We start from the raw sequence: 26,326 nt of genomic DNA on the forward strand, positions 1-26,326 counted from the left end.
TTAAGAAAATAATCGTAAATACACTGTTTTTATATCAAATAACTTCCAATATTATTAATCACTTCACCGCCTTTCTCTTCGCTAGTCTTATTCCTCGTTTCGCAGATTCTTACAATCCGTTTCTCTCTCTCTCCCTCTTTCACTTTCGAGCTTCTTGTTCAATCTTTCACTACTGACGTGACACGAAATCGAAATTGTTGAAATCTAGATCGCAAGCACACTTGCAAGTGCAATCCTTATCATTATCCTTGAAACAACGTTTTAGAGAGTCCTGAACTGTACTCGAGAATATACCTATTGCCCAAACGTGTTGCCCTATCTGTCGACTAAATTTGCGATTATATTATAACGGTAACGATTCCCACGAAGACGTTTGGAACGTATGATTCCAAGATAAGGTATTCGCAAGTATTTAATAGCGCATTTGCCGAGCGTGTTCGCATTGGTATTAAGTACGAAACAAACGACCAGCGTAAATCTTAATTCTCAAATTAATTTAAGAGTTAAAATTCCACCATTCGCGACTTATCAACTACGTATAAGGGTCTCACGTCAGAAAAGTCACGTTGGACCGTCCTGTTAGTTTCAACTCTATAATAAATACTATCGGCAAATGTACGCAATATAACTCCTGACTGCGCTACGCTTGTACACTCCTATTTGTTCCAGTATCTAAAAATTTGTAAACCTGTATGCGACTACGTCAAAGACTCCAGAGACTGGGCGTACTTGCAATCGATAAATCAAGGTCGTTAAGCGAAGGATTACATTTTTTTCGTCGATCTAACTTTATCGCACGTGAATGCGATAAGAGTGTCAAAATCGCAAAGTATATCAGTTTCTGAACACTTGGTTTATATATCGAACTGGTAACCACTAATATCTCTTAATTTCGATGAGCTGTGTGTTCGAAGGGCTGTGTGCATAATAAGAGCCGCGTTCTATTACACGAATAGATAGGTACATCGTTGTTAAGACTTTTACCTACAAAAATAACTGCAAACGTATAAGATTGAAAATCGCTTCTCGCGTCGCTTTATACCGTATATTGACACTAATAGAGCGTGCATATAAACGATAGAAGGTACACACTCGACTAGAATCACGGTCAATCTGTTATCGTCGTATTTACATCTAGAGAGGTATGGCAAACGCGTTTAATCGCATTAGATCGGTAAAAATGTAGCACTACGATAAAATATATATATTTCAACTTCAATCGTGCACGATATCGCGTATACCTGACTATGTTCTTTTAACTATTTTTGCACTTACAAAAACCGCGGTATTATTCTCTAGGTGTTCTCTGCAACGCAATTTCCCTGAAATTATTTTAGCGAGTGGACGTCCTTATTGCGTTACCTAAATGCACAATTGCCTCTTCCTTCGAGTCTTTTTTGAGATATTGTGACACTTGACTATCTTACGCGGCCGCTACACTATTATATTCGTAACAATCCTTATCGCTAAAAGGGCATAACGCATTTAAACAGATTTTATTACAAATGGAATACATGTAAATAAAACTTTCCAATCGAACACGCTACATATACAAAAATACGATTGAAGACGCAAGAACGTACTGTTGTAGGAAAATACTGAAGTATCTAGAAACTATTTGCTGGAATCGCTTGAATTTTTGTGTCGTAAAGTTTGATCGTAGAAACGTCCAAATACAGGCACACAAAATTCTCGACCAGCGAAATTTTCTCTAAATGGTGCGTCGATTTACAAATTAAAATGTTCTTAGCAGTAATATCCGTGCATATATTCCATCTACCACCGTCATTTCGTTTCAGCGATAGATTCTTCAAGGAAGAATTTTTCACTCATGAAACTCGATCGTCGACCGTATATTCAAGCCATGGAAATTCAGCATTATGAAAGGATTCACAGCCGTTACGAAACGCGATAGTGATGGTAATACGCTTTATTATTTCCCGTATCTTCCGTATTGGATATGCGCTATCACATTTCTCTCTGAAGACTAAGTGACTGTAAGTAAACGTAACTGTATACCAGCGTCCCTTACACCACAGCTATACGTCTTCTCGAATATCGATTCGCAACAAACAACGGTGCGAAAGAAAAAAAAACCAAGTACAGAGGCAATGCCTCAACGATGTCGAGGGAAAAGAAAAGAGAGATTGTGCTATCTTATTCTTGGTGCGATCGCTGACGTTCATGTCTTTGACCAATCAATCGTTTAATGTACGGCGCGAGGAACGGGTAGGAGAGGAAGAACACGTGTCCGCAATAATACAAACTAGCGTAAACTTGATTATACCGCGGATACGAGAGAAGTACGAACGACACGAGGACGTATCCCATGAAAACAAAAGTGTAAAGCTTCATAAAGATCCAAGCGAGCATACGTGCTTCCCATCGCGTCTTCAGGAGCGTTTGCACTTTCTCGCTGTTCTGTAATACTGGTCCAATCTGAGAAAAAAAGAGAAAGCGAGCGGGACATGATTAAACAAGCAAGCAACTGTCAAATGTCAAAAAACATGCGAAAGCTCTCTGTTCGTGCGAGCCGTAATTGTATATACTTACGTCTCGTTCAAAGTACAACACGATAAATTCCATAAAGAAACTGTGATAGTATCCAGAGTGAAAACCGTGCCAGAGGGCAAGGAAAAGCAGCGTTATTACTTGACTGTATATTTTTGAACCCAGAAACTTCAGCCTCTTGTAAATGTACTCGGCACACCAGTGATTGGTGTTTATGTTGAACGAGAGAATGTAGTGATTGAACTGCGTGCTAGTTTCGAATGTTCGCAGTTTAACGTTCGCGCAACCGTCCCATTTAATACGACCTTTGGAGTCTTTTCCATTATGTGTGAGACCAAAAGTGATGCACACCTGAAATCGAAACATTAAACGATAACAACACAACAAGCACATACAAATAAAAATAAACAACGTTAAAAAAATATGTTTCAATTACGTACCCCTTCTGTGATTAGCCAGACGCTGACGTATTTGTATAGATTGATACGGCCCCACAAGCCGATCAGCAAGCACTTCTTTATTAAATTCAGCTTCTGGAACGATGGTTCAAAGAGATACTGATCGGAAACGTAAAGTGTGCCGATTTGGAATATCGCTACATATATGAATCCGATGAAAGCTCGTAACAATCCCGCTGACACGCAATCCGGCAGCTTAATGGCACCAGTTCGAGGATCCTATAAAATATAAAAACATGATACTTATATTAAATGGACAGTCGTATTTTCTTAAACTGGAGAACTAAATGATTCGTCGATTAGTATCTTTCTAATTCATTCATCAACGTACGCGTTCTGTGAGATGACCGTTGACATAGTCCAAGTACCGTCGCATATTGAACTGCGGTCCGATGAGGAAGGCGCCTGGAAAATAAGCGTACGCCGCAATTTCCAACAGCGACGGTCGCTCCTTCAATGCCACGCGTTTTTGACTATCGGAGAGCTCCTCCTACAACACCGTGATCGTTACGCCGCGAAATGAACGAGATAATAGAATTATGGAAAAAAATTGCGTTTCGTACGTCACGTTTTTGACCGTCCCATAAATTAAATGCAAGTCCTATTAACCTAAGGGTCAGCACGCACTGCGGCATTGTCCATTTTATATCGTAATCTTGGGTACTGGTGGTGTAATAGCCTGTATTGGAAAACAATTTATGTTTAACAAACAACAATTTGTTTAAATTGCTTTGTAGCTCGAAACGATCGACGAGAGAAAATGAGAAAACGATGACGCTCATTACGAAATAAAAGCAAACGATTGCGAAACTGAAAAGTAATATTTCGACAAGTTACAACAAAAATTATTATGGTGTAATATTTATAAAATATATTTAAAATGTTTGTTATTTCAAATTATCGATACAAATTGCCCGCAACTTTTCGAATATGCTAAAGAAAATTCCGAGTGGAAGGCTGTAATGCACGTAATGTAAGAAAATTGTCGTTTTTCGTTATAATTGTCGTTTAATTCTTACATTTCAATTTCTTGCGCCGTTCTAGTTTCCAGGTGCAAAAAGTGAATTTAATCGGTAAATCAAAAAAAGTTTTCTGCTAGAAACCTTGAACACATTATTTTAATTCTACGATAACCGCGCTAGATAGCTTGAGAATAATAAATAGATAGTGCCGCAGAGTATAAATATGTAAATATATAAATATGTAAATATGCGTGGACTAGTTTTTCGAAGATGAATAAATTTTCAAATTTATCGTCATTGTTGCTTTACCGTAAAGTAGGTACGTCATGTTGAAGAGAAACGTCACTATGACGGACAATGCGCTGCTGCCGAGGATCGTCAGGATCAGATACGTCGCGCATACCGCCGTCGATGAATGGAGTATATTACAATCTGCAAAATCATTATTATTGCCATGTGATCATCTATTATAAATATACGAGCGCCGGGGTATCATTTGCGTGTCATTCTCCGCGAATTAAGATACTGTTCAAGTGAATTACCGTAATTCCAGTAGCCAATTGAGAGACCGCACGCTATAAAAAATAAGTGCTGACGAATGGGGTCTTTGCCGTAGAGCGTATACCTATGAATAAGAGCAACGGGAAATCCTGAAATCAAATTAAATATCAAGTTAGAATTTTTTATAATTTTTTCCTCGGTTATTATAGCTCCACATTAATTATCTCTATAATTTTCTGCGTCTTTTCTACATTTTCTCTGTTGTATATCGATCTTGAATGAAATAAATATTGATCTGTATACAAATTTTATATACGTGTATAAAATCTTTATATTGTGATTCTAAAAGTCTCTGAACCTGGCCAAAATCATTTATACAATACTTATATAACTTATATTATTTTTTAAATAAATTTCGTTTGAAATAATTCTTATAATAACCAAGTAACGCATAATACGTGTATCTTCTAACATTGCAATAAATTATCAGAACGAACGGTATCAGTTGACCCATTTATATATGGATGTCGATCACATATTCATTTATCATGAACACCTTTAAATATCTTCGTTAAATATTTTACGATATCAGCAAAGGGGGCAAGTTCTTTCTTCAGAAATTCAAACTTGACATTCAGGTAGCACATTAAAAATGATATCTCAATCGGGCTTTTTTGTAGGCCTATGAATGCAATAATTTATTTGAATCAAAATAAATAAACCATATTGGAAATAAATATCGTTTAAATATCAAATATCAATGCTCATTTGGTTAAAATTAATTGCTCCTCCACAAAATTTTAACCAAATAAAGTAAAAACGGACATATTATTTCATATCCGAAAAAAATCCCAGAAAAATAATTTAAAAAATACTTTTGACGTTATAGAAAAAGTAACATAGAAAATTATCTATTTTTAATATTCCTTTTAAATAGAGTAAAGTGAAAATAATCTCGAGATTTGTTGGTTCTCTAATCTTTCGATATAGCACAATAAAAAATTATTACAATTACCACAAATTGATAATTAAAATACGAAGCTTGGTCTTGTTTTTTGAAAAAATTGAAACCACTGTGCGTTGTAATGTTATATTACTAATGTAAGCAAGAAATAGTGTAACGATTGTTTTATAATTATTTTATTGTTTGCAGGTATATTTATTTATAACTATTACATATCATACGATTATTTATAATTATATTACTATATATCATACGTATGTATGTCATCCAATGATTCTTTTATCTTATAATTAGATACTCATTCAAACTCGCTCGAATTCGCTTTATCTCGTTTTCTGATAAACTGTTATAATTAAAAATTCTAAGATTACAGTCAATATAGTAAAACTCCAAATTTTTAATCAGAATAAGTATCAAACGGGAAGCGAGAAACAAATTGCAGAGCTAAGTGTTTCCTCTTTACTTTCCTTTTTTCACTCCGTCTCGCTTCTCGTTTTATCAAATCTCATTATTTGATACAATACAAGCGCAACTTTGTGCTTATCATATGCCTGTCATATTCTTGGCATTCTTACGCAATCTGTCTGTTTAAACTCTGTTTCTCTCGTCTTACGTTCCGTTCCCTTGCGATTAAACTATCATTTTGTTACGGATAGGCATCGTATAATATTATAACCGCCCCTTTTGCAAATATGTATATTTTTTTCCATTTTCTTTATGCTCTTTTTAATCATCCAATCAATTTAGAACTAAATCTTGTAATGACTTGTATACAAAGTAATAAAGTTATCATTGTATTCTTGCTAATCACACATCTTCGACGCTATTTTAACCCTAGAACGCATGTATCATTTTTTTGACCTTCTAACGCATGACTGGGGGCAATATCGACCCCACGCTTTATTTGATCGTAAAACCGGTCCTACAGAAATAAAGGGCCTTTAAACCTACATGAATTTCTTCGTTTTTTAATAACGAAGAGAATGGTATGCGGTAAATTTAATTTTACTCAAGTTTAGTTAGTGAAAAATCCATTTAAAGACCGAAAAACGCAGAAAATCAGCAAAAACCTCTTTTTTTAAACAAAAATTTGTATCTTTTTTTGTAATCAACCGATTTTCAATTTTCAAACGGGGTTTTAAAGAGGACACATTAGACTATTAGAAAAAAATTGTCATCGCTATGTTCTGTTCAAAAAATATATTTATTTGGGACTATAAAAATGAAGAAATTCGCAAAGTTGAAATATGGAAAAAGTCGATGAAAAAACCATAAAAAATTGTATTTCAAGTATTATTTTATTTTTATTTGATACAAAATAGTAAAAAATATGAAAAAAATGAAACATTATATCGCCCAGCCATTTTCTGCGAAATGTCAATCTTCTATAGGCAACGGGATTTTTACCGACTAAGTTGTGTGATATTTCGTCTTAAATAATATTTATGACTATTTATGCTCAGATTACGTAATAATACATGAAATATATTGATTCTAGCAAAAAAATAAAATTAGCTTACCGTGACGAAACTCAAACGGCAACTCACGACTGGGGTCGATATCGACCCCACGCCCGCTTTGCGACTGTGCTACTTCACTGCTAGCGAACAACTAACGCTGCGCCCGACATAACCCTACTTTTAGAGAGTTGAAATGAATTATGGTTCAGGTCCTGAGTCAATAATGTCACTCGCTAGCTCAGGAGCGTAGTTCAAAGTTCGCCTGGGGTCGAAATCGACCCCTCTCATGCGTTCTAGGGTTAACAGTAGATCGTCTAACGCGTAGCGTATTTTTCTATTGACCGGATTAAAATTCTATCAAAAGAAGAATAGAATTCGACCTTATTAGGACGGAACAGATCACGCCTGTTTTTTAGATATATACCGATGTATCTCCTAGCGTAACGTGGTTATGTAACGTGACGCGGTCGTAAATAAACACACTTGTGCATATATACATATATATATGTATGCCCAGAGGTAGGTTCCGGGACTGTTTACGTTTTCTAAAATGTACAGTACTGGAATATACCCTCACATTTGTAAAACAGATTCAAAAACTGTCCTGGAAACTGGCCGTCGGACTTAAATTTTTTTCAGGACAGTCCTGGAAAATATCCTGGAATATATGCCGATATAAAATATAAAAGTCCCGGAACATACCTCCGGGCCTGCATATATTTATATATGTATGCTGCACGCACGCGTTTTTTTTGCTCCCACATATACATTTCATATTATTTTACGCTGACTAAACACACGTAATATATTATTACTGCGTGTTATTGAGCAGAGGAAGGAGCGATTGTTGACGTACGCGCGGGACCGAAAAGAGTGCAAGGTACAAAAATTATGAAATATCTTAAAATATCTTCCCCGTGTGCGTAAAAAAGCTCTCGGAAGATGAAACGCGATTTTCAGCGTCGTTAAACAAAGAAACAGCAAAGGACAAAGAGCCTGGATCCGAATCTGCGCACATGCCTTTTTACGGGACACGGAAATGAGACAGTCCGACAAGAGAAAGGCTGCTGACAGTAAGTGTTTTTTAACGATTAGATAGGCAACCTTCGCGTAGGAGCAATTACGTCGTTATAGATTACTATCAACCGTATCGCTATACACGCTATAACGACGTAACGCGAGGGGTGTCCCCGAGGGGGGGCTCCGCGAGGACGGGGGTGGTGATACGGGGTGGGTGGTCGCAGTTCGCACGCCGGCGATTCGAGCGGACGAGTCATGAATGAACACGCGCGGATCGATTCGATTCGCGAGACCGAGGAATCTCGAGAAACAGGAAAGAGGGATGCAGGGAGGGAAAATCGGGTCCGCTTCTCGGATCGCCCCTCTCGTCGATCGTCGACGTCGACGTCGACGCGGCACGGCGCGGCGCGGGTGGAAACGCGGAAGAAAAAGAAGAAACGGGTTAGGTTTACCTAGCAGAATGGAGACGAGGAGACGCAGCGCGGGTTCCGGAGCGCCGAGCAACGCCGACAGTCTCGCCAGCCCGCCCGGGCTGTGCGTCACCGCGCTGTCCATGATCGGCGACGACGAGGACATTGTGTGTGGACGACGGAGCGGCGGACGACAGCGACGACGATGCGTGGCGTACACGCGCAGCGGCGTCGAGTGTATTGTATTGTATATACGCGGCGCGACACGCTACACTGCTACAGCATGGCCGCGTTCGTTTATGCGCGCGCGCCCGTGCGTGCGTGTATGTTGCACCTTTTATCAGCAGCGAGACGTGCCGCCAGACTCGGCACTCTCGGCAGCTGCCACCGTCAGCAACGCGTAAACCGTCACTATCGAGCTCTCGCGGCTCTCGCGCGGAACGGAACGGCCGCGATTAAACATTCGCCACCGTCGTCGCCACCAGCCACCGTCGCCAGTACTGACCATCGCCACATTCGCCACCCGACACCCGACCACCGCTACTACCACTGCCAAGTTTAGTGCCAAGTGCTGGCACCGTCGTCGTCGCAGCAACGGCAGTGGGGTCGGGGAGTCGGGGTGACAACGGCGACAACGTTGACGACGCGACGCGACGCGACGCGACGCGACGCCGTTACCCGGACGACGCGGCCGGCAGCCGTCTGAGAGAGACGCGTCTCGCCTCTCGCCGCGTCGCGTCGCGTCGTTTGCGACGACGATGATGAATCAGATGCTCGGATTAGATTGGAAAATTAGAACGAGAAAACTAGGGCCATCACTGGTGGCTCGTCGGAAGCGCTTGCGCTTTTCTTCAACGGCGATACGTTCCTCCGGATGAAAATCCTATTCGGACCTTTTGCGTTGTGATGTATATTGTACGTTATTCGTGGAACGCGTAGAGGGAAAGTAGAAATACTTTTGCGGAATGAGAACCAGCTATCGATTAGTCCATGCGAGGTCAATCGGTCCCAGGAGTTATGACTGAAAAATTTGTATATTCTGGAAAAAAGGTAGAAGAAAAAGTGCGCGTACTTGAGTTGAAAAAAAAATAATACAGCCGGATAAGTTAAAAGCGTAGGAATATTTCGCTAATAATAAAGACAGATTATAGAGATAAATTTGAAACGGTAATTTATAGCCCTGTCCTCTTACATCGTTTTCAAATTTGAAGCATTGAAAATTATATAATTTTAAAGATAAAGAAGACTAAGCACAAAGTATTAACATGACAAATACATTACAATATATTATTGTTTAAATCTATTTTTCCTAAAAAGAAGGTAACGACGTTACAATCTAAGATTTTCAGGTTCGCTTCGTCGTTCGCAGCACCGCGTCTCCCTCGATTGGGGATCTGCTATTGAACTTATAATTTTCTCACCTTTTCTCCCTGTTTTTTCTAAATGCACGCCTATTTTCTATTTTTTTTTTTTTTATGAAAGCAGAAAATGCAACGTAATAGAGCTATAAAAAAAAACAGGCCTTAGATCTCGATCGGTCGGGAGGTCGGGGTCTAAGCAGTTTCGAAATGCGGTATACGATCTCGACTGTCGTCGCAAGATTAAATAGGTCGAACGGGGGCCAATCGAGGCTGACAGCGGGCCAATTGGGCCGGCCGCGGCCGCGGCCGCGGCGTTCTCGAGGCAGGGCTGCGCGGATATCGGTCGGTCGGTCGGGGGTTCGCGAGCGACGATCTCTTCTCATCTCGGCGGAAGATCGATCGATCGAGCGCGGGCGACCGGGGAGGGTATCTACGATTAACACGCGCGCGGTCGTCGCCATCAAGGCCGTGTGTGGATTTTGTTCCCCGCCAATTCCGTTCCCTTAGCGCTCGCGCGTACGTCAGTCAGTCTCGCGATTCGCGACCGCGTAATCATTGTGATGAGGAAAAAATATATACGACGATGCGACACTCGCGAAGCCGCGACTCTGCCCGCAGATTCCGCGGGTATTTGATCGCGGCGCGATTTAGAAACCGCGAAACGGATGGACGCGACGTCGCGTCGAAGTCGATATAGCCGAGCGGGAGATTGCGCTTTCCCTGGAAACGCAGGCACGGCGAAATGGTCATGGAGTATGCATCTCTCTGATCACTTTCGCTCCCCTCTTGCTTTCGTTGTCGAGTGAAATCCTATGATAAATCGTCCCGATAGAAGAGGCGAGCGAGCGAGCGATTGTCCCTGAATTGACGTGCGGGCATTGAAAACGCGGCATTGTTGCGGGCAGCGATTGAAAACGCTATGAAAAGAAATATCAATTTCTACGTGTATGAAAACGAGTTCCCAATTTTATACAATAATCGAAGTAAATAAAAACTGATCGGAAATAGAGCTTGGTACAACGTATGTATATTATTGGACATCGACGTTCTCAAAATAATCACGAGGGAAAAATAACATGAAATACAAACGAGAAGGAAATTACGTGTATGAATTAATGTCCATAACAACACAATCGTAATTTAATTACAATTGTGATTAATTGTAATTGTCTAGATGTGTACATTAACAATATTGACTTTTACCTCGACCCTGGTCACCTTTATTCATTATAATCACAAATTTATAATGAACAAAAAATAAATTTATTCATTGTAGTTACAACGTTTCGACAATTGGTTTTGGTCTTCCTCAATCGATTTAACTTTTGATGCTAATAAGCATCCTTTTTAAATTACTGTAAAGAATATGTGTATTAATTTATGTAAAATGAATATCAAGGAGATGAATATTACGAGAATCGTATTGCTTACATTGACATTCAATAACGCAGTAGCGATACAGTAAATTACCGAAAAACCGCATTTATTGTCGATATTACTGAAATTTTCTGTTAAATACCGGGATAATTGGGAGCTTTTAGAGCATTGCGGTTTTACATACACACTGAAAAAAATTTATTAAAATCAAGAAAATATATTTTTTTGTTTAAATAAGTATTAGGTAGATTGGATAAAATATTTTAAACTCAGAAAAATGTTTTCTTAAATCTACCCAATACTTCTTTGAATTAAGGAAACTAGATTCAAAGAAATCTATATTTTCTTCATTTTAATATATTTATCTTTTAGCGTAAATTAAAAACGTGCACGCGATATATACATGCGCATACAATAGCCATATAAAATTGTCACGACGTTCATCCTTTATCTGCGAGGGCAGGTGTACGGAAAGGAGGAATAATAAACAGAACGCTTTGCGTTAATCTCAAGTCGTCTTTTATTTCGCGAAATAAACCTAAATAGATAACATTATACGTATATAGCGTAGCATCGCGGGTACGCGCGCCTTATGCACACCCGTATATATATTTTGTAAACGCATCATGTGTGCCACGTGTCTATCACAGAATAAATGTGGTCGGAAGACCCGCGATACGGTGGCGAATAACGGCACGATTGCTTTTCGCTCGCTATCAACATCCCTTACGCAATCGCCTCGCGTCACGGCTGTACGCACACGCATATACACACGCACACTCGGTGTGCCCGCTCCTTACGCGTCACGCACTCGGAACCTCCTCCCGAGGAGGAGAGGAGGTCCTCCTCCTTCCGTGGCTCCCGTCTGCGTGAAATTACGTCGCGGCACATTTTCCCATGCTTCCCCGTAACGTCCTCTCCGTTGCGTGACCCACCGCGATTCTACTTCACTTTCTCGCATCGCGAGAAAGTACTCGCGGAGGAGACGTCGCTTCTTTCTCCTAATCTTCAACTTCAACTAATTCGAAACGCTTTGTAAATAAATTACGTTTGTCCGGAGAAACGGAATGCTTTAAAACCAAAGCAAACATCGTTGGAGGGATATTTAAGTTGGTATGAAATCACATAGAATTTTAATATTGCACGAATAATAAACTACGTTCTTTTATACCAGGGTAAGGAGAAAGTGTCTTCGTTTTGCAACCCTCAAATATGTCGAAAGCGCAAAATTTATGAAAGAATTTTTTGACATGTAGATACTAATCGATTTATCTTGTTGATTTTATGTATAAATAAGATATAAATCGAAATATAGAAAAATCGATATTTTATGAGATATCTCTCACACTTTTCTATCAAAATAATATATTTAAAATATTCCCGTCTCTTTTATAAATTTTCGAACTTTTTTTTTATAGCTTTATGTTAATACTTTTATATTCAGGAAAAAATAAATTACGTAAGAAAATATTGTGGCTCCATTAATAACATCTGTGACATAATAATATATAGATACCTCATGAAAAATGCATGCGATAAAATTTGCATGCGCGCATCACGTTTATTCTCTGTTTGAGATGCAACATTTTTATTCGAGATATTTGCTTTTTAAACGCTTCGTTATTTAAAATATCTGTGGCCTCTTTTCCGTTCTCCTCACTATACCATTCAACGATCTCCAACGTGTGTAAAGTTTACTTAACGTCAATATAGAACAATCATAAATAATACGTTCACGTTTATATATTTACGAACATTAAGATTGGATTAGTCTAATAAATTTTTCTTTTCTCTTTCGTCGAAATTGGCACTTATAAATGTTTTCTCGGACGCAACAGATTGATACTAGCTTTACTAATACACGGCGTCTTGCAACGCGAAATTGTCAAATTTAATGTCTTCAAGCGTAAAAAGATCAGTCTGTCGTTCGCATCGAGTCAAATTCTTTTGATCTTTGCCTTCTTAATCGCCAAACACTAAACATATATAGTTTAAAAATTCCCTCTCTACGCGGTCAAGCTTTATAGAGACAAATCATAAAGGAAGCGTCGTTAAAAATAATATCACAGGACGGTCCGAGTTATTAGTCGCTTACACGTGTCCTATTTGTTTGTAGAGAGTCGTTTTACAATTAAATCATACGTTTGCTGGGCGCGTCACGTTACGAGAGCGAAAGGAAAAGAGTTGGGAAGTCTTTATTCTGCATGTTTCAATTATACGAGTTACTCATGTCCACGCGTGATAAACTTTACTACTTATGTCTGGTCGTATATATGCGCGCTCCGTGTCTTGGTATCTTAAATCAATAACGATAATCTTGACATTACTACAGTACTGTCACAACCACGTAATGTTTATCCAGTCAGTGCGTTACGAGCGAACGAGCGATCGAAAAGAGATCGGCGGGGCGAATAATATGTGGACGCTCTTAGGGCCGGTTGTTCCAACCTTTTGATAAACTAACTAATAGTTAAATCATATATATGTCTTTGTTTATCCTTTACATTAAACAAAGATAGACATATGATTTAACTATTAGTTAGATTACCAACAGGTTGGAAAAACCGGCCCTAAAGGGCGCAAAACGCGAGTCTTGTCCTTTCCTCTCTCGTACGTGCATATAGATTTACATTTATTTTGCCGGTTAAATTATACATTATATCTATATAAGGAATACCGCCAATGTGCGACGCGCACGTGTATAATGATAACGCTGCGAACGTAAATGTCACTAAACGTGTACAAGTCTTGTCGCTCGAACGAGGCGTCTGTTTCACTGCGACACGAAACAGCGGATGTGTATGTGCGTGATAACATGCGATACACGGTCACAAAATCTCTCTCGCTTTGCCTCATCACGTGTATATTCACCGATAATATATATTCCATTTTCCCTAGGCCGTTCCTATAATGTATGTACCAACTTAGAGTCTTTATATAGTTTTTTATCTCAAATATGCTTTTTATATATCTTTCTTTATATTCAAATGTGCATAAACAGGTAAACATATTTGATTCTTTTGCCTTATGTACTATAGTACGCGAGCTACGCGCGAATAAATACTTTCCTCTTGTATGTGGTCTTTTTCGCATCAGTGTTTGTTTTCTGTAAGTGTAAAGCGTCATTTGGGGGGTAAAAAGAGAAATTCACTTTTGCCCCCCGATTTGATTGTGTCATTTCCACTGCGGCTCTATATTATATTTTGATACATTACAGACACTTTGGCTCCCCTTTTCTTTTTTGTCTTTTGAACTATGAACATACAATGTAACTCCTCATAGCCAAATCTTCCGATCAACTAAACTTTGCAGCGGTAAATCTAAGCGATGATTGCACCGGTATGTCAAGTGTTGTCGTTATTCGTCCTATTTTATGCTATTATATCTTTTATTTTCATATCGCAAACAAAATACTTGAGTTTAATCGTATCAAAAAACTTATGCAAAAAATACTTTTAAAAACGATTTTACGAGTCGTAAAAAATTAAAAAACTATCAGTGCTGGTTCTCTCTTTCTTCCGATTCTCTCTTTCTTCAAAAAAGAAAACGCAGAGCATGTCAAGAATCTAGGTAAGGTAGAACAAGTTGCGAATAAAAAGCTTTTAAGCCGCTAATTATCGCATTATCTTTTATGAACATTATAGATCCGTTTGTATGTTTCTTACTTTCAACATTCAATATTAGTCCCGTATCACGAAAAAATACAAACGTAGTGTGCATATATGTGTGGTGTATATATAGATATACAACGTACATATACATAATATCTTCTCGTTTATAAACTATTTGTCTGTTCAACATCTTTTTAAAAATATAATGATATTTTAGCTCACGTATTCTATACGTTAGTTGCCTAGTCATCATTTTCTAATCGCAATAACTATTCTTTAAAATTATAATATATTCCTTAAAATTCGCGCATTTTTTATAACCACAGAGATTTTGTTTTCACGTTAGAGCCGTACCTCTGGAACTTTATCAGGACTAAATACACAAGAGTCCTTTCTATATATATTATATATTACGTACAATAATAGTATCGGAAGTTCAATAATTATCTCGATTGGTACATTAAGATTCTGAGACTCTAATAATATGCGTCGCGGAGAATTGATTAATCGTCTTCAGTCGTAAATCCCAAACTCGTTACACACTTGAAAGATTACGATTTTACTCTGTGACTCGGTAAATTTGTGTGCGACAAACATTTATATAGGTCTGTACACTTTACTAAATGACGGAAAGAACGATTATATATCTATTGCCAATTTTTTTACGGATTTCTCGCTCGTAAGCCGAATCCTATATTGCATTGATTTTATATTGCGATAATCATGCGTTCGAGATATATGATTTTCCAATCATATCATCCCGATATCGTGGAATAAAATCGTGGAGGGAACAGTATTTTGTCCAATATAATTAAATGTTCCCCATCGTTAACGTAAACAATAACATTCCGTTTTTTTTTCCCCTATAAATTTACGTCCCACATATTTAATATTAAAGTCTACTGTAGAGCATAAAATGTTTCCACAATATGAGATCTATCGATTAGGACATCACAATAGCACAATCGCTATTTCTCTTTAAACCTGATTTACAACTAGTTTGATTTACAACCAGTTTGATTTGCGCAGTTTTATTTTCCGTTTAACGACACGGTATTATAATCTCGGGTACCCTCTCATTGGAATAATATATTTAGTCATAGATAAAATCCTGCCGTATCTGATCTTGTAGAAACTTTCAACTCTTTTCCCGCAAGTTTGTTGTAAAATTTCACGTTTTGAGATTTTCGAAGCAATTATATATTGGATGCGTCAAAATGTTATACGTTATTTCTCCCACAAAATTAATCACCCGGCTATACTTTCACCAATTTAGCAGACCTACGATTAAGCTAGAGATTTACCGTGCTTAACCGTTAAGCTCAGATCTCGGGCTCTCCGTGTTGTTGTAGTTTTCGGTGGACACCATGATCACCTCGCTATACGGCGTCGTCCCATTTTCGGGGGTGCAATACGACGCTATGCCGTGAAAGCAGGTACCGACTGAATTATTGTTGAATATAATCAGCAGGAGACCCGAGATGGCGACCAGAATACCGGCGACCATCAGGCCGAGCGCCGGCAGCTTCTTGGACGAGAGGACGGGCCCCTCCTCGAGCTTGAGGTAGCAGAGACCGGGCAGAATGTAGGCGAGCGGCACCGCGGCGAGGATGCCGTTCAACTCGAGAACGACGCCGAGGCAGTCCGTCCACGTGGAGATCAGATATGCTATGAATAATATCGCCAAGGTGATTATCAGGTACTTACGGTCCGAGTCAGGCACATAAGCCTCGTCTCCCTCCAATTTTTCCGTCCCCTTGATCGCCGTCATGAGCACCTGAAGCGGTAATATAAATCGCGATCGTAAAACTCTTGCAAATTCTCCGATCTGCGTTAGACCGACCAGGATGAGAGACATTACCTCGCGCGTAACGAAGCACTCGATCGGAAAGGTGAGGAGTATGGTGCCGCTGAACATGATCCTGGCGAAATTCATCAGATCGTCGTCCAAGCAGTAATTCTCCATCAGATCGCCCTGAACGTACGACGTGAAGGTCGCGTAGCCGGCAATCCCGAATGCCGCGGCGATCAGGAAAGAGGTGAAGAGAGACCAGTGCGTCACCACGTCCCACTTCTGCTGGGTCGCTCTCTCAATCGAGCCGTAAATCAGGAAGGTGTTGTGATGGCACATGAAGGCGAACGCCATTATACCGATGGACTGGACGATCCCTGAGAAATTGGCGAACCTCCAGCTGTCCTTCTGACTCGGGCTGCAATCAATCACGCCTATGATTACAATCATATAGCGAATTTACAGGAGATAACACAGTGACCCTCCCCCCTTCCCCATGAACTACAGGCGAAATTCTCGCTTACACCGTGTCGGACATGGTGTCCATCCGGATGAAGATGGCGAGGAGAATGAACCCGATGCAGACCAGAGAGAGGAAGGAGATTCTCGCTAACCGCGCGATGTTCCTGTACAGACAAAGCGGGACGATGATGCAGAGGGTCGTCAAGAGGGTGACGATGTTTCGATGAGCGAAAATGTTCCATTGGTCCGTCCCCGTCATTCTTACCAGGACCGTGGTGACCGTGTCGCCGACGACGACGTTGTAAGAGATCATCGCTGCAACGATAAAAGCGTTTCATGCGTTGATTAAATACATGGTCGAAATATGACGGTCGACATGGATAAAGATAGATAAATATCATTATTTATTTATTATTTACTATAAACGTTCTTTGGGATAGCATCCCTTCAAGCATTAACGTACCTATGAACGGATAAATGAACTGCAACACCGTGAGGATGTAGAAGCCGACGCGGCCGAAACTCGCTCGCATCAGGCCCTGATAACTCATCTCGCCACAAATGTGTCCGCTTCGCACCATAAGAATTAACGAGTAATCGGTCAGTGCCGCTACTAAGATTAACAGGGCGATGCCGAGACCGAAGCCGGCTTGATGCAGAGCATACGGTATTCCTGTAAAAATTCACATTAATCTAGCCGACTTTAGGATAGGGCTTCGCAGAATGTCAAGCGGATTTCTTTTTCCCTTCTACAATTATTTTGACGATATATAATTTTCAACGATATTATATAATCTCGAAATTAGATCTAAAGCTATAGATCATTTTTCTCACCGATGACGCCGCTGCCGATGATGGAATTGATGAAATTGAAACTCGCGAGCGGCAGGCTGCTGAATTTGTCGGACTCTCCTTCCTGCTCCTACAACACGCCCCGACATTAGCACGAGTGCTTTTCGCAGTGATAAACGCGGCAAGAGATCGTATTCAGTGTATTCAGAGTATCGCGATATGTTAACGTTAATTAACGTTAAACGTTAATTAGATGTCACATTGCGTATTCGAGCTCGTACCCGCGAATATTCTACGAGCGTCCGCATATATTTTCATACTGATGAATATTAATGGCACGAGCGAGGGAAAAAGCCGTTAATTCCGAGGCGCCGGTTAAAAGTAAATAAAAATACGCGGGTATAAATTATCAGCGTAGGCAAATTAGCTAAGACAGGCAGGAGCTAAACGGTTACGCGCGATCGTAGTTCAGCGGAATAATTTGGAGCGATACCGAGCTGAGAGCGTAGCGGAGAGGGAGCGGCGCGATAAAAGTTAAAAGAGCGCTGCGAGAAAATGATAACGCACGTGCGCCAGGTCGTAGGCCAACGGCCCGTGACTAATTGACGAATTGAACGTCGCGTCGCGTCGGAGGAGTGCATCGTCCCGTCGCGCGTCGGAACAACATTACGCGGGACTAATCGATAGGCCAATATCAGCGAAGCTACTTGGGAAGTTTCTGTCGCGCGCCAATTAATCCATGCTTGTTGTACGCAGCCGGGTATCTCGCCTTGCAAATTAGAACGGGCATATAATGAAGCTGCGTCCGTGGCAATTAATCGCTCGTCGCTCCAATAATAATTAGAGGGAGATGGGAATGAGTGAAGGAAGATGGCGAAATAGTCAATTTCTATAATTAATTTACAGAAAAAAAGAAGAGTTAAATCAAGAGTTATATACTGGAATATACGTTTATACGAGTATAAACTGCAATCTATAATCTTGGAACTGAGATTATATTGCGTTAAACGAAGAAAATTTACTTGAATGAAGTCATTTACATAGTTCAATCAAGAAAAAAAGTTAAAATTCTTATAAGAAAATTATAGATTGTTGTGTATATACGAGTATATAAGTTTTAATTTGACACTTCTTTTTTTCCTGTGTAGATGCGCAACCCTTACCCCGACTAGGTGTCTCGTGTCATCGTAGGACTCTTCCGATGCGACACTGCCGACCTGTCGAAATTTCCGAAACAATGCGTCATAGTCATATACAAGACAGTTGTGTGCGAGAACGTATCCGTATTCCTCTTTCGTGTATCGAGAGAAAACCCGACGGGGTAACGAGGATTTTCATCCCTCTCGTCGCTCGCACACAGAGAGAAAGAATATTCTTGATTTAAAAATATTTTTAGTTTTAACGTAGAAATCATAAAATAAGATTATATAGCGTTAAACAAAGAAAACTTGCTTCAATGAAGTTATTTTATATATAGTTCAACTAACAAGTAAACCCTTACCTTCTACCCCCTCGCGATTGAAATGAAACTTTGGGAAATGATTTAGGCATGCCTCAGGATCATTTAAAGCTAGTCAGATTTGCTGCAAAATTCTCAGAAGCACTAGAATTCAGAATCATTGTTAGTGGCTTGGCGGGGTCTACCGCCCAAACTGATAATTGCATTTGCATGTACCTGAAGAATTGCGTGTAAAATTCACGCGAATAATATTATTAGGCAACCAAGTTCTGACCGTTTAACGGCGTTTTCTTTAATTTGATTTTATAAATAAATTATTATAATTTATAGATAATGATTAAGTAGAATAGAGTAGCATGGTGGCCGCATGTGCCCCTACCAAGATGGCATCACATTAATTAACCGCGCGCACAGACAAAAACGCGCTTTCTCGCGAGCGCTCGGCCGCGCCGACTTAAATATATAAACAAATTTGACAACAATATTCATTGTCCTGATCGACGCTCTCACTGACGATCTTATCGGACGACAAGAGCTAGGCGGGTTTAATATTTGTGGAGTCTCACCATCGCGACTCACGGAGAGTCACATGGTATTTTTGGGGACACATCCTCTATACAAGTACATCCATCCAACCATATATTTATCTCCATCACCGTCATCCAATCTACCAGGCGATCACCAAAGTAACGAAACTGCGTTCAGCTGCTGCTATAGTCGCTGCAAACAGGGGTAATTTTGTGGAAACATTCAGAAACAACATTACCCATAGAAGTACATGCAATGCATCAGTTTGTACGCTAGACCCCACCAAGCCATCAACAATTATCCATCTGAATTTTGGTGTTTCTGACAATTTTGCAGCAAATCTGACTAGCCTTAAATGATGCTGAGGCATGCCTATAAATAATTTCCCAAGGTCCTCATTTTAATCACGAGGGTAGAAGGTAAAGAGGGTTTACTTGTGAGAATTAAACCGAAAATATAACGAAATTTTGCTAAAATGTATTTCAGAATCTCTCTCAATTGACCCCATTTCATTATTATTCCATCCATATTTCAGTAAAAATTCAGTTTTTAGTTAAATTCAGTTAATTTCGTTATACCCCTAATATTTCAAAGAATTTGTTACTACTTTTCAACAGTATAATTAAACTTTTCTTATATTTTACAATATTACATTACATTCAATTTAAAATATATTCAAAATTTTTCAATAATTTTATTTCACTTTTCATAGTATTTTCAGCAAAATATTTCCGTCAGGTAAAAGATTATCAAATTCTTATAAAAAGATTATATAGATTGTTGCGTATATACGAAACAATGAGCGCGTTAATTTGAGTATACACAAGTACAAAAACTACAAGTTTGATTCGACACTCCATTTTTTTTCTATGCACTTTCCGTCGTTCGCGGGTGCTCGCGCATCCATACGAGTACCTTCATTGGCAGTGTACGTCTTAGACGGATATGACAGCTCTTCGCGAAAGGCAGAACCGCGCGGGAGAAATCACGGAGGCATTGATTGAAACGAGCGTATCGGGCGAAATGTCATCGCGGAAATTTCTCATCGCGGATGGAATTGTTAAGAGACCGCGTCTCTCTCTCCCCCTCCCTCTTTTCAAGACGACGGAAACTTCAATCTCGAAGATATTGGAACCCGCGCTCGCGCGAGGAGAAGAGCCGTAATTGCGCGTTTCTGTTCGGCTCGCGCGATTACACGCCGCGGGGAGAATCGAGCGAGAATCGCAGCGAGAGCAATCAAGATCGCGGACTTTCTTGCGCTTAACACCGCGGGTTAAGAGCGAATAGAATTAACGAGGTAGCGAAAGTGGCGTATATAGTAACTTTCTCGTACACTTTTTACAATCGCTAAGAGGATTCTCGCGATTCTCCAGCACGGTCATTCGCGAAATTACTTTTAGTAAATCACGCGACGGGGTTGCTCGATAGCCGTGCGGTGGCTATTCACTTGATAGATCCCGAGAGATTTGCTTATATCTCGAGCAAAACTTCCCCTCGTATGTGGAAAAAACTATTACGTAATACAAATTACATAAAGAGCGTATTCTTTTTTCACATTCTATTAAAGCTGTAACATATTGTAGCATATGTTGCTAAAAAAATTGACGAGTAATTATTTTTTACTTGAATCAGCCGAAATTATAATGCTTCTGAAAAGTTTATGCGCGTATTTTAAATTCTACCAACGTATAAAAACTTAATTATAATAAAGGCTTAATATGCAATCAATCTTTTTTCATGTCTGAAAAATGACTATATCGATATTGTAGTTTACTACAAAATGTTCAATTTGCATAAAAGCAACCAAACTCGGGTTGTAAGACTTCTTTCTCACTTTAGGGGAACTTGAATGTTTTAAATTGTACATCAAATAAAGTATTCGAATAATCACAGTAATTTTTTTGTAAAACGTAACATCTTTGAATAAAAATATCGTAATTTCCGTCATAATGTCAGTATAATATCCTAGAAAAATAAAAACCTTATTGCAATTTTCACTACGTTTCCTTCGCGTAGCAAATCTCGGTAAGACGGAAGAAAGAACACACACGAGAGATAGATACGAGACGTTCTCTCCTCGTTGTAGTGCCGTTTAATGATCTGATACGTCGCGCGTCGCTTCGCCGGCGATGATTTCGCTTCCGCGAACGAGAGAAAAACGGAACCGGATGTGCGCGCTCGACACGGTAGACCATATCCTCCGCCGTCGAGCAGAGCGAGATGGAGACGGTTTACTCACGTCCTCGAGGTTCTTTTTCGCGTCCAGGATGTAGCTCTTCTCGTTGACATCGTTGGACGCGGCGTGGGCCATCCCGATCTCTCGCGATTAGGGTCTCCTCTCGCTCGGTGAAGACGGCCTAACTCTAACGGGAGAAAATGATAGCGCGAGAAAAACGTGCAAAAACTTAATTAAAGGGAGGGAACGAGACTCGCGGGCAGGTCCGTAGACGTCTGAAGTTCCGGCCTGTCTTCTGCCCCTTCTTCAGCTTCTCCGCTTCTCGTCTTTCCCCTCTGGCCATGCCGTTCTCCCTCTCTTACACACTCAATCCGCTCTCCCCTTAGTCTCTCCCTCCGCTCACGCACGCGCGTACATGTATTTTAGCTTATTTCTCTCTTCCTCTTTACCGAGAGCCTCAATCGCACCCCATCGTCCTCCCCATTTTTCATCCTTCTCCCTTGTTCTCGGTTAATCGGGAATCACTATAGTTCCGCACTCGTCCTCGTCTACCCAATGTCCGCCCACATATGCGCACCCCTCGTGCCCTCCCTCCCGCCCCTCTTCTCATTCATCTATCTCGTCTCGCCCTCGCAACTCGCAACCTCCCTCTGCTTTCTCCCCCCGGTTAACCGGTCGTGTCCTATTTTCTTTCTATCTCTCGTGCTTTCCCTCAGTCAAGATATCGAACGAGACTGGAGCCAAGTTTATTGATTCCGTGGCGTTTAATCTTCCCCATCCAGTTCCACCAGAACTTCATTCTGCATGACGGACACGTTCCACGTCCTGCGTTTTTTGCGTGAAATACATGAGCCCCGCGCGCGCGGATCTGCGCCAGATCGTTACGATACGCACGGATATAGCAATGTACAGCAATAGATTCAACAATAGATTAACCCGCTGATTGCAAAAAAAGCGGATTCGATGCACGACAGACTAGATTTTCCATAGTTTCCCGTATAACAAGTTCGCCGCTATTAAGCCATTAGTCTTTCATCGATCTTGTAAATGACCTATCAGTAGCATATGTTCATACGAGACGTTCTTCTAACTTTACTAGCGCTAGCGTCTCCGTGCCGGGAATACATAATAAAAGATCTTGAACACGTTAGTAAATCTCACGGCAGCTTTCAGAGATATATTTACAATTATATATTACATTTTCACATATTTAAACAACGATTTCATTAGCGATTCTCAAGAGAGAACCTATCGAGAATTTTCGCAGAGCGTATAATTGTTTGATTGTTTGTTATCGCTGTCAAGGTAATTCACGAGGATAATTTCAGGCTCTCGTTACATTATACTTAACATAGGAACAGAAATGAGAACGTTAGCTGCGAGCTGCAGTCGCCGCCAATCGTTAACACGCGCGAAACTTTATCATTTCCAATATCATTTTCTACGAAAAGACAATCCGTTGTAACCGCTATCGACATATGCGCATTTTCCCGTACTTATTTTAATTCTAACAAGCGCTTCATGCGCTTAACATCGTTTAAAATCTTTTTAATACACGCCTCACGCGTATTTATTCCAAATATTATATTTGCCTTGCATTTAATTCGTCAAATTCAAATGGAAACACTAGTACGCTCCTGTATATATCATGATTAGTGCACTGACTTGAGTAATGTTACTTCGTTAGATCTGTCATTGCAGAGAAGTCAGGCTCGCAAGCAAGACGTAAAATAGTTATTTACATAGACAACCACATATTAGCAAAGCGAGAAATTAAAAAAAAATTTTTAATCTCTTGCATAATTAACTAAAAGTAGCAACAGGATGTGGATTGTGTTTTTGACACATGATTAATTCAATCAGACACGGTCGAATGTACAGTATATCATACAGTAATGAAAGGATGCAGACCTATATCCATTTCGAGATTGATACTTGAAAATATCTTCACTACTGTGCGATATGCCATGCATGAGCACGCAAATTTCAGACAACTTCGGATTTTTATTTCAAAATGATCTCAGGAATCTGCTATTAATGGACATCATGATAAGTCTGAGACATTCCTATACTGCAAATACTGTATGTATACTGTATACTGCGAATATCACATAGAAATAAGCGCATAAAATACTTTCCATTGATAGACAATAGTTTAAATACTAAAAGCTGCATATTACATCACACAATATACATACATATTATATGTCAAAATGTAAACAAATGACTCGATGAATCGATAGGACTAGATTGCAATTCATTATTAACAATGCCTTCGAGGCTTTGCAATCAAAAAAATCTTCCATATTCTATATTCTCTAACATTTTTAATGATATTGTCGCACTTGCGTTTGAAAGTGTGAGTGTGTGTGTTTGTTTTACTCTCTTGTATTGATTGTATATCTTGTATTAATTGAACTCGTGCCGCAAACGAGAATGCGTAGAAGACAAAAGATGTGACTGTGGGGAAAAAAAAAACTAACGGAAGGCGTATCTGCAAGCGCGTACTTGAAATTGCGCTTTTCATGTCGAAAAATCGAAAGTCAATTGTACGGTTACCGCGCGTGGATAGATAGCGAGTTTTGATAAGATCGGAAATGATCTTCCGCTATGGGCGACCACTCTGATTCACTTACTCTAGTAAGCGACGCGGTGTTGATTTACATTCGTACGAAATTGGATTGGAATCTCAAGGTAATTCCATCCGCGTTGCGCATCACCGACTAGTCGTCGGGACCGTGCAACGTAGCGTAAGTACACTTATCGTCGAGACCTTTGAAACACGTCAAGTCGCAGCATCTCAAGAGAGCCTCGATGGGTCTTGACGGTGAGGTACCACCACCCAGCCGTTGTTTCCCGAAACGGCGGGCCCTATCGTCGACGCGGCAGCGGCACTCGTCAACGCCCCCCTCTGATCCTTCATGATCTGCAATTGCCGCGTCAGATTGCGACACAGTTTCAGCAGGGACTCCTGAAAGTCATCGCGTCAATTGCAATAATTATCGATGTTTGAAGCCTTTTTAAAGCTCAAGGATATTTTAAAAGTTACATTATCATCAACAAGAAATCATCCATCGGCTCCAACGCTGCAAGCGAGTGCGAAATTTATGCAAAGAGTAATAAAAAGGAGAAACCTTTTCGTCTTCCAGCTTCCGTAGCTCCTGCTGCTGCCGGAGACTGTCGACGCTCAGATTCTTCAGCATCTCGTTCTTGTGCTGGCTTAACAACGCTATCTCCGTTTGGACCTTAAGGTATTCCTCAGCTATCTGCTTGTGCTCCTCGAAGATCTCTCGCGAGAGTTTGCACGTGTCGTCGGGCGTGAGAGGCCTCAGGTCGGCATCCAGTAGGCGGCAAACGTTGCCCAAGTCTTCGCTCGTGGTGCTGCTACCTATGACATCCCAAGATTTTATTACGGATGTTGATAATCGCGAGACTATCATCGTATTCGGCTGCAACGAAATACGTATTATTAAGAGTACAGTCCTAAATATTCAAGCGTAAGCCTAAGTAATCCTGTCTCCAGAATATTACAAGATTGCATGTTTGCACTGGCAAATGACTCGCTCGTGAAGGTTTTAGACCCAGCATCGAATCGCTTTAACAAATCTGCGCGCGCTTCCAGTCTTACTAGTCATCCGCAAACGTAATTCCTCTTAAATTCTAAATATGCTTCGAGCACCGGTTTCGCGTAGAGAATCTGATGAGCATGTACTAACGCAGTAGGACCCAGCAGCGCTTGAGAGTGTCGGTGCCGACGATCTCCGGGTAGTCGTCGCACATGTCGATCATCTAGTAGCCGCCGCTCTCGCGCGAGCCGCAGTTACTTCGACGATGACGATTAACGTCCACGATTATCCTCCGACAACGTGGCTGATCCCGTCGGCATAATTCCTTTGTTCGGTTCTTCGCTATCAGATTCGGGTCCCCGTCCTAGGGAGTAAAGTGGCAGCCACGCAGACAGCGTGATAGAGAATTGCAGCGCGGCGATAGCGATATATTCAGGAATCTCACTGGGACGGCTGGACCCTCGGTAATCTCACGACGGTATCGCTAACTCGATTGGTCAGTGGAATGATCCGGGAATGTGCGGCCGTGTTAAAAAGATATATATCAATCAATTCCCGGTCGGATCGGTCGATGTGCCCTCGATAAAATCGAGCTCGTATTGCGCGCTTGGCGACCTGCGATCGGCGGGAGGTGCTCCTCCGTAGGGAGTCGGCTCTCTACTAAACAAACGTACGTCTATATTGGGGATGCTGACTCAGCCACACCTGCTTCTAAATACCCCCCACCCTGAGACTTCGTCGAGGAACGTCGCGGAGCGTATATGCGAGCCAAGAACAAAACCGCGCTCTCCGCAGCTTGATTCATCCTCGAGAGAATTTCATGCTTGATATTTTTTTTTATTCATCTTGCGGTCATCTTCGTCATCTTCCTCTATTCTTTTGCGCGTATTGCCTTATCTTCTTTCTCTTTTTCCTC

General features: G+C 40.6%; 3 protein-coding genes across 3 annotated transcripts; all 3 read right to left on the reverse strand.

The window, feature by feature from the left end:
* Positions 1-43: 43 nt before the first annotated feature.
* LOC112464541 (lysophospholipid acyltransferase 5-like) lies at positions 44-8,908 on the reverse strand. Its single transcript, XM_025031587.1, has 8 exons — positions 8,329-8,908; positions 4,474-4,581; positions 4,241-4,363; positions 3,533-3,648; positions 3,301-3,459; positions 2,952-3,188; positions 2,554-2,862; positions 44-2,439 (listed from the first exon to the last, which is right to left on the reverse strand). The coding sequence occupies exons 1-8, from the start codon at positions 8,450-8,452 to the stop codon at positions 2,158-2,160; spliced, it is 1,458 nt and encodes a 485-aa protein (XP_024887355.1). The 5' UTR covers positions 8,453-8,908; the 3' UTR covers positions 44-2,157.
* Positions 8,909-13,395: 4,487 nt separating this feature from the next.
* On the reverse strand, positions 13,396-22,399 carry LOC112464546 (putative sodium-coupled neutral amino acid transporter 11). The gene is made up of 7 exons (XM_025031592.1): positions 21,908-22,399; positions 18,845-18,898; positions 17,724-17,811; positions 17,353-17,562; positions 16,952-17,204; positions 16,497-16,845; positions 13,396-16,412 (listed from the first exon to the last, which is right to left on the reverse strand). Exons 1-7 carry the CDS (start codon positions 21,977-21,979, stop codon positions 15,945-15,947), a joined length of 1,494 nt encoding a protein of 497 aa, XP_024887360.1. The 5' UTR covers positions 21,980-22,399; the 3' UTR covers positions 13,396-15,944.
* A 596-nt stretch (positions 22,400-22,995) lies between these two features.
* LOC112464545 (mitogen-activated protein kinase kinase kinase 7-like) lies at positions 22,996-26,236 on the reverse strand. The gene is made up of 3 exons (XM_025031591.1): positions 25,561-26,236; positions 24,979-25,232; positions 22,996-24,815 (listed from the first exon to the last, which is right to left on the reverse strand). The coding sequence occupies exons 1-3, from the start codon at positions 25,631-25,633 to the stop codon at positions 24,645-24,647; spliced, it is 498 nt and encodes a 165-aa protein (XP_024887359.1). The 5' UTR covers positions 25,634-26,236; the 3' UTR covers positions 22,996-24,644.
* Positions 26,237-26,326: the final 90 nt, after the last annotated feature.

The sequence above is a fragment of the Temnothorax curvispinosus genome, unplaced genomic scaffold, assembly GCF_003070985.1.
Source record: "Temnothorax curvispinosus isolate PA1 unplaced genomic scaffold, ASM307098v1 QBEX01014295.1, whole genome shotgun sequence".
NCBI classification, from domain to species: Eukaryota; Metazoa; Arthropoda; class Insecta; order Hymenoptera; family Formicidae; genus Temnothorax; species Temnothorax curvispinosus.